This window comes from Scomber japonicus, chromosome 19, assembly GCF_027409825.1.
Source record: "Scomber japonicus isolate fScoJap1 chromosome 19, fScoJap1.pri, whole genome shotgun sequence".
NCBI lineage: Eukaryota > Metazoa > Chordata > Actinopteri > Scombriformes > Scombridae > Scomber > Scomber japonicus.
In genome coordinates this window covers 30,377,047-30,389,546 of record NC_070596.1, presented here as the reverse complement: position 1 = coordinate 30,389,546, position 12,500 = coordinate 30,377,047, and the positions used below count along the sequence as shown (strand labels likewise).

The 12,500-nt window shown below is 39.4% G+C and overlaps 1 protein-coding gene across 1 annotated transcript; it reads right to left on the bottom strand.

Annotated features, from left to right (window-relative positions):
* Nucleotides 1–2,218: 2,218 nt before the first annotated feature.
* LOC128380178 (caspase-7-like) lies at nt 2,219–8,415 on the bottom strand. The gene is made up of 5 exons (XM_053339895.1): nt 8,199–8,415; nt 5,615–5,778; nt 3,830–3,962; nt 2,341–2,712; nt 2,219–2,276 (listed from the first exon to the last, which is right to left on the bottom strand). Exons 1-4 carry the CDS (start codon nt 8,413–8,415, stop codon nt 2,402–2,404), a joined length of 825 nt encoding a protein of 274 aa, XP_053195870.1. The 3' UTR covers nt 2,219–2,276; nt 2,341–2,401.
* Nucleotides 8,416–12,500: the final 4,085 nt, after the last annotated feature.

The following is a 12,500-nucleotide window of genomic DNA, read 5'->3' as shown; positions in this document are numbered from 1 at the left end:
AGAACTAAACAAATGTCAAATATAACTTTATTAACCCTTACATTGTGTTCAGGGTCTAATTCGACCCATTGTTTCATGTTAGAGCTGCAAAAACAGCAAAGTGCAAAAAAAAAAAAAAAAAAAGAAATAAATAAAATGCATCTTTTTTTAAATGTTTTGTGCAGCTGATACACATGTTTATATGTATGTGTATGTGTGTACATGTATATGCAAATGTGTAAAGTGCCTTGAGATAACTCTTGTGTTGTGATTTGGCGCTATACAAATAAAGATTGATTGATTGATTGATATATGCAAATGTACACATTTGACCTGTGTCAATTTAAAAAATCACCATTCAAACATGTTTTTGTATTTTTCATATTCTATAAAATGTTCTCCTGGGTCATAAAACAGTGATTGTGAATTTGAATACTTGAGGATTAATCAAACATTTATGAACAGTAAGGGTTAAGTAGAAAAGCTTCAGACATATAAAAGTTAAACTGTACATGTGTTTATTAGTGTGAGTCTCAGTGAGTCTCATAGCAACACCACAGACAGGAAGAACATCATGGTGACAGTCAGAGCAGAGATCAGCATCAGTATCACCGCATCTCTGCACGACTCACTGCCCGCATTCCTCTCCAGCCGGGCCGAGCAGTCTCTGATGTGGATCTGCAGGGACCGGACTATGGCCCTGTCCACCACCGGGTCCTGCAGCAGCACCACCGACTCCAGCAGCCTCCGCCCGCTGAACTCCGTCTGCAGGTCTTTAATCACAGCCCTGCACAGCTTCGTGGTGCTCTTTGCGTCCGGACAGAAGTCTGCATTAACACTGAGTCCCTGCATGGTCTGGTCTATCAGGCGGTTCGCGTGAGGGATCCAGTCCTCTTTGGTTTGGGTCTGCAGGGCTCGACACTTGGTCAAGACCTTGACTGTGAGGAGGGCCACCAGGATCCGCAGCGGGTCTTGACCTCCTGCCTTTATGGTGGTTGCAAAGGCAGGAGGATGAAGATCAGGATCAGGGACCTCTGAGGCTGCAGGTGCTACAGGTGCTGGTGCGGGTGGTGCTCGTGCATGTGGTTCTGGTGGTGCACGTGCTACAGGTAGTGGTGCTGGTGCAGGTTGTGGTGCAGGTAGGATCTTGTTTGCTTCCATCTTTGACTCTGTGTACTGATCAGATATTAAACTCTGAGGCTCTCTGCTGTGTTTCTATCTAAAGGTCTGAACTCTGAGAATCCGCCTGTCAGTTGGACCTTGTTGCGTCATCGCGTTCTGGAGTTAACCGTTGTGACGTCACAGGCGCGAGTCACCATGGCAACAGATAAACGAACGAGATGCGAGTGTGTGAGTTTGAGGTGATCTTTCTTTAAACGGAGTCAGAGCGGGAAAAGTTTCAATCAGTGTTCATTAATTCATCATTTAGCAGATTTAAAGAATCAGACTGAAGCTGTATTATGTTTAACCCTTTGTAGATCACACCAAGAAAGTGCTATTTAAATAATAATGTATTTGCTTTTCCTCTTTGAGGCCATGACAACATAAAACTGTGTTATTATTATCATTATTACCCATTAAAACATGGACGTTTTTCTCATTGAGCCTAAATGTGATGTTTTACAGACCTCATTTGTTCTAAACTTTCTATTTAAAACATGTTAGAGATGGGAACGATGAGATGTATGTCAAAGAAAAGCATCAAATCCTCTTTTTACTAAATGAGTGTATCAGTGAGCTCTAAATATTAACATTAGGATATTTTATCAACTTGAATTAACACCTGAACAGACAACGAGATCTGAAGACGTTGGAACATTTCTTATATATTATTAAAGTTTATTAACAAATACATACAAGTTTTACATTTAACATTTAAATATTACATTCACCGGTCTATTGCAACAGCTGTACACAAGTCAAAAGTCAGAAGTCAAAGAGCTTAAACGGCCTGTTAACAGACAGAGGCTGAACTGAGCAGCTGCATGAAGGACCAGTAGAAGATAAATAAGGAGTTTTTATTCCAGTAGAGACTCAGAATATTAATATAGAGCTGGAGATGAGCAGGATGGAGAAGTGTGAGGCTTTAATGGTGCAACCTGTTTTAGTTAATCACTAGTTTGTAACTAGTTATTAGTCTCTGTGAACGTGATGACATTACATCACCAGTACGGTATGTTCACAATATCTCAGCAGACGTTTCCATGACGATGCCTTCAAGCATTCAAACAGGTTTCTCCTCAGTTCTGTGAGTGGAAAAGTTTGCAGAGATCAGCTGTTTGCAGCGTCTGGTCGACCTCCTCTGACACGTCCACACACACACACACACACACACACACACACACACACACACACACACACACACACACACACACACACACACACACACACACACACACACACACACACACACACACACAGTCTAACTGATTGATCGTTTCCTGACATGTTCAGGCCCGAGCAGCGTCATGGCTGAGAGCGCCTCTGCAGACTCGCTGCCTTTCCCCGGCTCTGCGAACGGGAACACCTCTCTGGTCAGGCGTGAGACGAGGCACGGCATCTCTTTCTTCCCTCCGTACGCTCGACCTTTGGACTGGAAGGTGTAGGCCACGCGGTGCGAGAGGCGAGTCATCAGGCGAGTCAGCTCCAGGTTACGGTTTCCTTCTTCCTGTAATAAGGTGCAGAACGTCTGCAAGAAGACGGATCCCAGAGGATGCATGAAGGCACCGTAGCCTGAGGAAGAGGAGGAGAGGAGTTAAACATTTAAACATTTAAATGAGACAGATTATGTTCATGTGGAAGGAAAACTATATTCTAGGGCTGAAACTATTAATCCTTTTGGTCTATTAAACATTAAGAAACGGTTAAAAGCAATTTCCTGCAGCCCAGGATGATGTCATCAAATGTCTCATATTCAGTTTATGATCTAATATGAGGAAAAGCTGCAAGATCTCAGGTTTGACTCGTAGGCTGCACAACTTTACTGACCACAACAACCCTCATCTCCACCCTGCTGTTACATCCATACTGCAGCTCCTCACTCAGTACGTGTACATGCACCAAAAAATTTGAATTTCTGATGGTATATCAGACATAGTTTGGACTTTTAAAATGCTTGTAAACACCGTAGTCCGATCTACATCAGTCCTACTTCGGACCATAACGGACATCTCAAAATTGGATAAGAACTCCTAGATAATTTGTTCATAGTCGGCATTTTAACGCCATGTAAACTCAGCAATCGTATCTAAATCGGATTCTGCACATGCTCGAGAATTTCCTCTGGAGCTATTCACCCGGAAGTGAAAGATCTGTTGTTCTTTTTATATGAATTATTATTAGAAGGAAAATAATGCAGGAAATGTTACGCTACTGTAGCATCGTCCATCTCCTCGTACTCCATCTTTGTTTGAATGCCGTATGTAGTTTGTTGTTGCTGTTGAGTAGAGGTCAACAGGAAGTGGCTCTTTGTTGAGTCAGCCATGCTCCGGACATTTATCTGATTCTCTGAACGGCATGAACACTCAGACAAGTGATCCGGTCTTATGCATGTCTTTATCTGATACCATCAGAAATTTGAATTTTTTGCTGCATGTAAACGTACTGACTGTCACCTGTTTCCTCTTATGTGCAGCTGAAGTTTTTGCTTTGCTATCATCATATTACATATGTGGCTTCCAGCATCATTTATTAACTATTATGAATTTTTATTTCATACACTTTCATTTTCTTCTTATCATGAGTTTGGTTTGTAAGTCTGTTAACCGTTACCAACAATGATGACTGTAGTCTTATTTAACTTGCTCCTACACCACAGTGTGTTACAGTTGTCTCTTCAGTGGTGGTTTACCTGGTGCAGTGGCGTACATCACGGCTGTATCTACAGGAACAGTCAGATTGTGTACGAAGCTGTTCTCTGTGGTAGAAACTGAATCCACAGAATCCACCTCCACACCGTCGTCCAGACCATGGCCTCGACACGCCTGCAGATACACAACACGATAAGATCTTCAGTAACTGACATCCTGCCTCCAGCATATAAATGATTCAAAACACAAACTGCACTGGGTCACATGTTGAGTTTGGTTAGTTTGTTTAGAAATGGACTCAAAGACTTCCTGTCCTCCCGGGTCAACTTGACCCTGTCTGTTTTGACTGTTCCTTCCTTCCTTCCTTCCTTCCTTCCATCTGTCCCTCCTCCCTCCTTCTCTCTTTCTTTCCTTCCTCTCTATTTCCTCCCTTCCTTCTTTCCTTCCTCCCTTCCCCCTTTCTTTCTTCCTTCCCCCTTTCTTCCTTCCTTCCTCTTTTCCTTTCTCCCTCCCTCCTTCCTCCTTTCCTTCCTTCTTTCCTTTCCTTCCGCCCTTTCTTCCTTCCTCCCACCCTCCTTTCCTTCCCTCTTTCCTTCCTCCTTTCCTTCCATCCTTCATTCATTCTTCCTTCCTTCTTCCTCCCTTCCATCCTTCCCTCCTACCTTCCTTCCTTCTTCCTCCCTTCCTTCCTTGACTTGAAGACAACAGGAGGGTTAAACCCCATCAGCACTGAGTCAACCTCAACCCTAACTCAGGAGTTTTTCGGGGGGAACACACAGTGCAGTACATGCCTCGAGGCAGGGAGTCATTTTGCACCAGTAAAAGTCCTTTAGGTGCATTTCCTGCTGTGGAAACGTCTGTAAAATGACTCAGAAGTTCCTGCAGAGGAAACGGGCCTCATGTTATGACGTTGTTAGAGGACTTTACAATGTAGTCCAAAGTGCAGAGGGTGTGATCTACAGCTGATAAAGATGTTAGCTGAATGTCTTCTACTAGAGCTGGGTATTATATAAGAAATGACAATACCAGCACCAATCCATGTAGCGTTTGCCTTATACAGAACTACTCTCCACAGACTGAAAAGCATGATCACTGTTATTAGTTTTTGGAGCCGTTTCTAAACAAGGAAAGTCTATAAAATTCTTGTACATGCCTTTTAAAATGAAGAAGGCTCCTCACCAAGCTTTAGAGACCCTTAGTTTGGGTCTAAAACAGGCGGGGAGTTCCGGTCCTCTGAAATGAGGCCAACATGGAAGTAACTTAGAACTGCATTCTATCAAAAGGCCACCAGGGGGCGACCGTCTCTATACAAGTCAATGGAGAATTCACCAACTTCTCACTTGATTTCTAACCTCAGTAAACGTTTTCAAAATGTGTTTATGGTCTCAATCGCTAGTTTAAAGCCTTCTTCAATGCAGTATGATGTTCATTTGGGACATTTTGGCCTCCCTGATTTTATATGTGACGATAAAGCAGGGTATGCATTAGGGCGTGGCTACGTCCTGATTGACAGGTTGATTGACCAATGTCCTCCAGATCCAGCCCTCGCAACCATAGCAACCGCCCCGCTCCGCCCATGGCCCCGTCTCATGTCCATATAAGTAGAATCCGTGTTTTTATTTTTCCCAGCATGCACCTGAAATTTTCAAGATGGTGCCGCCTAGATTAGAAACTATTGGCTTCCGAGCAGCAGTCCACAAACCAATGGGTGACGTCACGGATGTTACGTCCATTTATTTTATACAGTCTACGATCTAAACACCAAGTTTGGAACCACATAGTTATTATGAGGGTGATTTAGCATTAGCATTTGGCTTGTTTCCTACCTGTATGAGGAACACTTTGGCTTTCTTCTCCATACATTCATTATCAAAGTATCTGTAAATGTGAGACAGCCGTACGGGCTTCCCATCGGCCCCGAACACGCAGCCTTCCTCTCCGTGACTCGACAACACGGCCAGAAAACAATCCTTCACCGGCCGCCTGCTCTCTGCAACACACAACAACACAACAACACACACACTCAGTTAATTACACACTTAATTACACAGCTGACAGTGTGTATTAGTCACATCAGTCCAGACGGAAAATAACAAGGTGTGTGAACATGAACTCAACATATCATCACCAAGAAACAGACAGAAGTTGATCATATGTGTTGATAATCAGGTCCTGCTCCTCCTGTTAATGATAGACAAGCTATCAAACTCTACATGAACTTCCTGTTTGTTTCCCGCTCTCTGTCCTGGTTTTCAGTCATCGTTCAGTTTCCCTCCTTGGATATCTGTCCTGATTCTACATTCAGACATAATTACACTATATAAGTAGTTTTTTTGCTCTTAATTGATTATTAAGTTGAATAATCAGCTTCTACACTTATAGACAAATATCATTATAAGATAATATAGACCAGGGGTGTCAAACATGAGGCCCGTGGGCCAGAACAGGCCCGCCAAGGGGTCCAATCTGACCCACTTTCCTTCCTGTCTTTTTTAAATTATTTCCTGTCTTTTTTTCCTTCCTTCCTTCCATCTTTCGTTCCTGTCTTCCTTTCCTTCTTTTCTTCCATCTGTCCTTCCTTACATCCATATTTCCGTCCTGTCTCCTTTTCCTACTTCCTTCCTTCCTTCTCTTTTTTCCATCCACCTGACTTTCTTCCCTTTCTTCCATCTATCCTTCCGGTCTTCTTTTCCTTCCTTGCTTCCTTCCCTCCATCTTTTTAATGATCCGGCCCACATCAGATTAAATTGGGCTGAATGTGGCCCTTGAATGAAAATGAGTTTGACACCTCTGATAAAGACACTTTGACTGTTGGACTGATTGTCATGAAATTTACAACAAATATTAAAGATCTACAGTCGGCAGTTTTCACTCTTTCAGTTTCAATTAGTGAATGAGTGGAGATTCCTGTTTCCTGCAGTGTGAGGTGAAACATCAGCAGCTGTGTGAAGATAACAGACTGAGTGAGGAAACGATGACGATCATGAATCATATCAGATGTGTGTGGAGCGACATTGATAACATTTATCTACGTGTGTTACAGCTGGAGTCGGCTTTGTTTTTACGTTCTTCCCTCTTCCTTCTGCTCGGTGAATAAGACTGGACCTTCTATAACAATTATACCTGAAATAACATTATTACTAGATTTGAATCTGACAATAAATCCTTAAGTTTTAAACCTTATTCTTGCATTAATACATAAAGCTTAAACGTTTTCAGTATATTCTCTAACCCTAAACCTGGTTATATTATAAAGAATTATCATCCATAGTCCCTGATTATGTTTTATTTATTAGCTTAAAAGCAACACACAGCAGCTCCCAATGCAGGTAGATGGAAGTTTTGCTCTCTACCTGCATTGGGAGCTGCAGTGTGTGGACGTTTGTTATTTGGTGCAGCAGCTGTTTTTCTTTCTCTGGATATTATATTTTATTACTTATTTATTAGAAATGTATGTTTATGTGCACGGCTGGATTAATACCATCAGGGGAAAGCTCATACCCCCCCCCGTCTTTCTTTTGTTAAAATCAGTGCTGTCCATTGACCATCACTAACCAATCATCACATGGCCAAACAGTCAAAAACACATAAAATCATCAGTCATCTGATTAATTAAAAGGCCTATTTCTACTTACAGGGCCCTGAGCAGATTATCTGTTGTTAGATCCGGCCGTGCTTCATCTGTACTTTGTTCTTTGTTTAATTAGTAAATATTGAACTGACATAAAGCTGCTCATTATCTTTATGAGCATGTTCGAACGGCTGTTTAACTCTTTCAGGGAATTTCTGAGTTTAAATGTGTTATTTTTTACACCTTAAATCTGTTTGTAGCTTTATAATAAAGAACATTATTGTACAGGTTTCATTGGAAGTTTTGTATGAATAACTGAAATCTGCCACTAATTAGGGGAGACCAGGAGCAAGTGTAACATTTTTCCTTTTTCCTTCCTATCTCACATATTTCTATTTATCTTTTAATGTATGAGACATATATATATATATGCACTAATAAATAATGCAGTTAATATGCTCATTAATAAAGGAAAATACTGTAATATTACATTGAATGCAGGAAGTTAGCGTGAAAGTCAGTCACTTATATTTCACTCTAATTTCCTGTAAATCTGCAGGTATTTAAACTTTTAACTTACATTAGAAGTCCAGCTCTTTATGAATAAAACTAGCAGAAAATACAACTTATTTAAAATATTTTTAGGGTTTTTTTTTAGGGAGTTGATTGGAGGTTTTTGGATTCAATGACTTCAGGATGATTTGATCTGCTGCAGAGTGAAATCATCTTCTAGATCTGATGTTTGGTGGGATTTTGGGGTCTGCACAGAAACACTGGGATGCATTTAAATACAGTACAGGTGTAATCATAACACACAGAGGATGAATGGTGTGTTGTACCTTCTTCAAACAGCTGGTAGATTTCCTCGCTGCTCAGGTCGCTGTGTAGATCCACCTTAAATCCCAGCCTGCTCAGGATGCGATGGAGCTTCTTATTGTCCCTCTCTGCTCCAGGTCTTCTCCCCAAATTCACCCCATGATCAAACTCAGCTACAGACACCACCACTGCTCGGTTACACTCCCCAGCATGGTCCACCTGTCTTCTCCACTGCAGCATGGTGCCTTAAAAAACACACACACACACACACACACACACACTGGATGAGCTGCACTGAGAACACACACCTGGATGATCTAACAGGTAAAGCTGCAGCCTCACATGTAAAGTGTGAAACTGCAACTATTCTCTCTCCGTTATATCTGCAGCAGACAGGAAGCCACGCCTGTCCAGACCATATAAGGTCGTGTTATAGGTGTTGCGTAACTCTGTCCTCTTACAGGAAAGCCCTCAGTACATACACACATCACATGACTTGTACAGGTGTGTTTTCCTGCAGGCTTTTAAGACATGAGTCAACCTGACAGGAAAAGTCCAAGTTCATTATTGTGCTTTAAAGGTAAAAGAAAAACAAGATGTAAAAAACCCACCTTTATGTAAACCTCTTTATTATTTAATGAGCTATATTTAATGTTTTAACACAGCTGTTAGCAGATTATATGCATGTTTCACTACAAACACCATGAAGCTTTATCGTCTCTCTGTATGATTAATGCTCGACTGAAACGTCCTTTTATTTAAATATTGTCGTAACTATGCAACAACATGAAGCCTTTAACATGAGTCAGTGTTTGTCTACCTGTTGTAATAAAAGTCACATGTCATTAAAGTAAATATGTTATTGTGCTTTCTATATGAAGAAATAGTTTCTATATGTAACCCTCTGTATTTTGAATGCACTATATAATGCTTTATTATAGATTACACAGCTGTTAGCAGAGTATTTGCATTGAATACTACATACCATGCAGCTCATGAAGCTTTACTGTGTTTCTGTATGATTAATGCTGCAGCCTTTGACATGAGTTAATGTTTGTCTACCTGCTGTAATAAAAAAATAAAAAAAGTCACGGGTGAAGTTTCTTCTTCAGACTGAAGAGCATTGTGTTCATAATGTCACGTTGGTGATATTCAAATAAATGGCTGCACTGGGAGCAAAATAAACCCATAATTCCCATATGAGGATATTATTTATGTAAAAAACTACTTCCTGTTTAAAGACGATGTGCAGTTTTTGTACTTATCAGATCCGACTGATCTCAAATATCTAGGAGAAATTAAAGATGCATACCAAATAAAAGCTCAGGAAGTTAAAGCATCATAGACCATCCTGTGCTATGAGCTGCAGTACTCTTATACATTTTTATTATCATACATGTGCAATACAAGGAGCATAACTACTGTGTATGTCTGTTTGAACCTGTGTGTGTGTGTATATTATATTATATTCCATTTACTGTCACAGACACTAAAGAATCTGGAATCGGAGACTTTGGAGGTTTTCCAGTTTGGCGACCGCGCTGACAGAAATGTTATCAGACCTGAAACATACTAAAACCAAAACTGACACAGTTCACAGACTCAGAACAGGTGATTAAATGAGCTGTCATAAAAACTCTTCCACATGACTGACTGACTGACTGACTGACTGACTGACTGACTGACTGACTGATAAAACAATGTGCAACGCTCGGCTGCAGCTGCTCTGTGATGTTTACTAGCAGAGAGATGAACTCTAACTTCCCCCTGGCCTTGTTAAACTTTATTATCTCATGTTTTAAAGACTTGTGTAATTGTTTTATTAATTCTTTGTGCCTTAAGGCTGTCCTGCTGTTTCTGATGGATGATAATGTGCTTGAGCTTGTATCTTAAGGAATTGTTTTTGTCCTTCTTTTTCTTATTCTTCCAAAAGCGAATGCATTTTTAGAGGCCTAATTAATATTTTATGGTTCACAGAAATGGGCGAAAATTCAGCCCCTCACTACAGATCGACGTAGACAAATGAAATTAGGTATATATATATATATATATATATATATATATATATATATATATAACATGTAAAGATGCACAAAAAAGTCTCTTGGACCCTTACCCTAACTCCAACAGGAAGTCGGATATTATGATTTGAATTTTAGATTTTGGCACCATTTTTGCCATTTCCACACCTCATCCTCTAATGAACTCCTCCTCAAGATTGAATCCAACTGACTTCAAATGTGTTCAGTATCATCTTAACACCTTCAAGATGAAAAGTTATTAAAATCTTTTGCCTCCGTTATACCAGACAGACGTGGGGATGCAGCAAATTTTGATGTTTGGCCATAAAACAGGAAGTGATGACCAAATGGTGCCACTTAACTCCTTACAAAATGAAAAAAATATTGAGCCCCTCGCTCCAGATTGACGTAGATGAACGAAATTGAGTACACATACATATCATGTAAAGACACAGAAAAAAGTCTCTTGGACCCTTACCCTAACTCCAACAGGAACTTAGCCAATTTGATTAAAATTTTCGATTTTGGCGCCATTTTCGCCATTTCCGCCACTTCCATACCTCGCCCTTTAATGAACTTGTATTGGAACTGATTATTTAAGTCCCAGGCCACTAGGGGACGTAGCTCTTTCATTTAGCGTTGGTATTGCAGCCTCAGCTAATAGCAAGCAAACAGGAAGAGACGTTACCGGAAGTTGCATTGTTTACATGCGCCACAATAAGAGTATGGCGGTGTCATGGCAACGGAAAAACGCTCCGTCTTCACATTGGGTTGTTAAGTTAGTTATATTTGTTTCTAGCCCTTTGAGCGGAAATATAAGTAAGTGAACATGTTATAGATAATTATTAGAATTTATAGTGTTTATTATTGTGACATTTGAGTAATTTGTCGGTATGTATGACCGTTGGTACGGTATAACGGTAGATATCAGCCGTTATACTGAGACCGTTGAATTGACCGTTGATGCAGTATAACGGTAGATTACAGGTTTCAACCGTTGAATTGACCGTTGGTGTAATATACTGTGTTAGTTTGAGTTCAATGTGTTACTTACCTGATTAGTTCTGTCATATTTAATATCATAACTTGAATCATACTTACCCGTAAATACTTGTAGATCTATAAATAGAGATTAGATTGCTCCTCCTAGCCATGATAAGCTAACTTTAATATATGACAAGCTATTCTATATTGTTTATTAATGAATGTCTTTCTGTATTTTTATATGTCCATTTCAGTTTCACACTTTCTTGTAATAAATCCTAACCTACTACAACACCTGTCTGTTCTTTGGAGGATATGATGCAAGGGAGGGTTCAGCTGGCTGTGAATCTCAATACACGACAAGACTCACACTGGATGTAACAGTACAGAAATCCTCCTACAAATTGAGTCCAACCGACTTCAAATGTGTTCAGTGTTAATTTAAAACCTTGGAGATGAAGAGTTATTAAAAATCTTTCGCCTCCGTTATACCTGGTGGGTGTGGCGATGCGGTAAATTTCGTTGTGTTTGCCATAAAACAGGAAGTCTTTATACTTATAACTAACCCTAACCCTAACTAACTAACTAACTAATTAACTAACTAAATAAATAAATAAAGTTTACATTTAAAGTACATTTAAACTAGTGCAGCCAGAGATCTTAGACCAAACTCCTGATGAAAACTCAACTTCTGACTTTTATATTTATATAGTTTACATTAAAACTTTAACTTTACTTCTCACAGATCTGAACTGAAAATAATAAAATAAATCCCACAAAACCTTCTGTTAGCACTGCTGGATTATTATTATTATTATTTTATGTGATTTATGTGATTTATGAGGTCATTTCTGCAGTAATGAGCAGAGTTGTGGGACTTACTAATGATGATGATGACTTCATAATGACTGTATGATGATTATTTAACTACTTCTGCTTCATTATTTAACTTTTGGGATTTAAAACCTGCTCATTCCTTCACATGTATTATTATAGAATAACTGCACATTATCTACACATGTACAAACTGCAGTCTAATAAACAACAGAAATGATATTTAATGAGTGACTCTTTACTTTGAGATGAAGCCACAAGTAACTGTTAACTACCCTGTATTATCGTGTATTTCTTTATTTATCTTTTATATGATCTTTTATATATATATATATATATATATATATATATAATGTTTTACTTTAAATAAGAAAATAATAATAATAATGATAAATAACAAACTGATTATGCTCAGATCTAATTTAATGTCTTAACTTCAACAATTTCAGATATTTTAACACATTTTTAGAGCTTGAATATTAAAAA

Excerpts from the sequence above, each read along its gene's own strand:
- LOC128380178 (XM_053339895.1), bottom strand. The coding sequence starts at position 8,415 with ATGCTGCAGTGGAGAAGACAGGTGGACCATGCTGGGGAGTGTAACCGA. Across the intron at positions 5,779-8,198 it reads CTACCAGCTGTTTGAAGAAG|AGAGCAGGCGGCCGGTGAAG; the intron begins GTACAACACACC and ends TGTGTGTTGCAG. Across the intron at positions 2,713-3,829 it reads GATGTACGCCACTGCACCAG|GCTACGGTGCCTTCATGCAT; the intron begins GTAAACCACCAC and ends CCTCTTCCTCAG.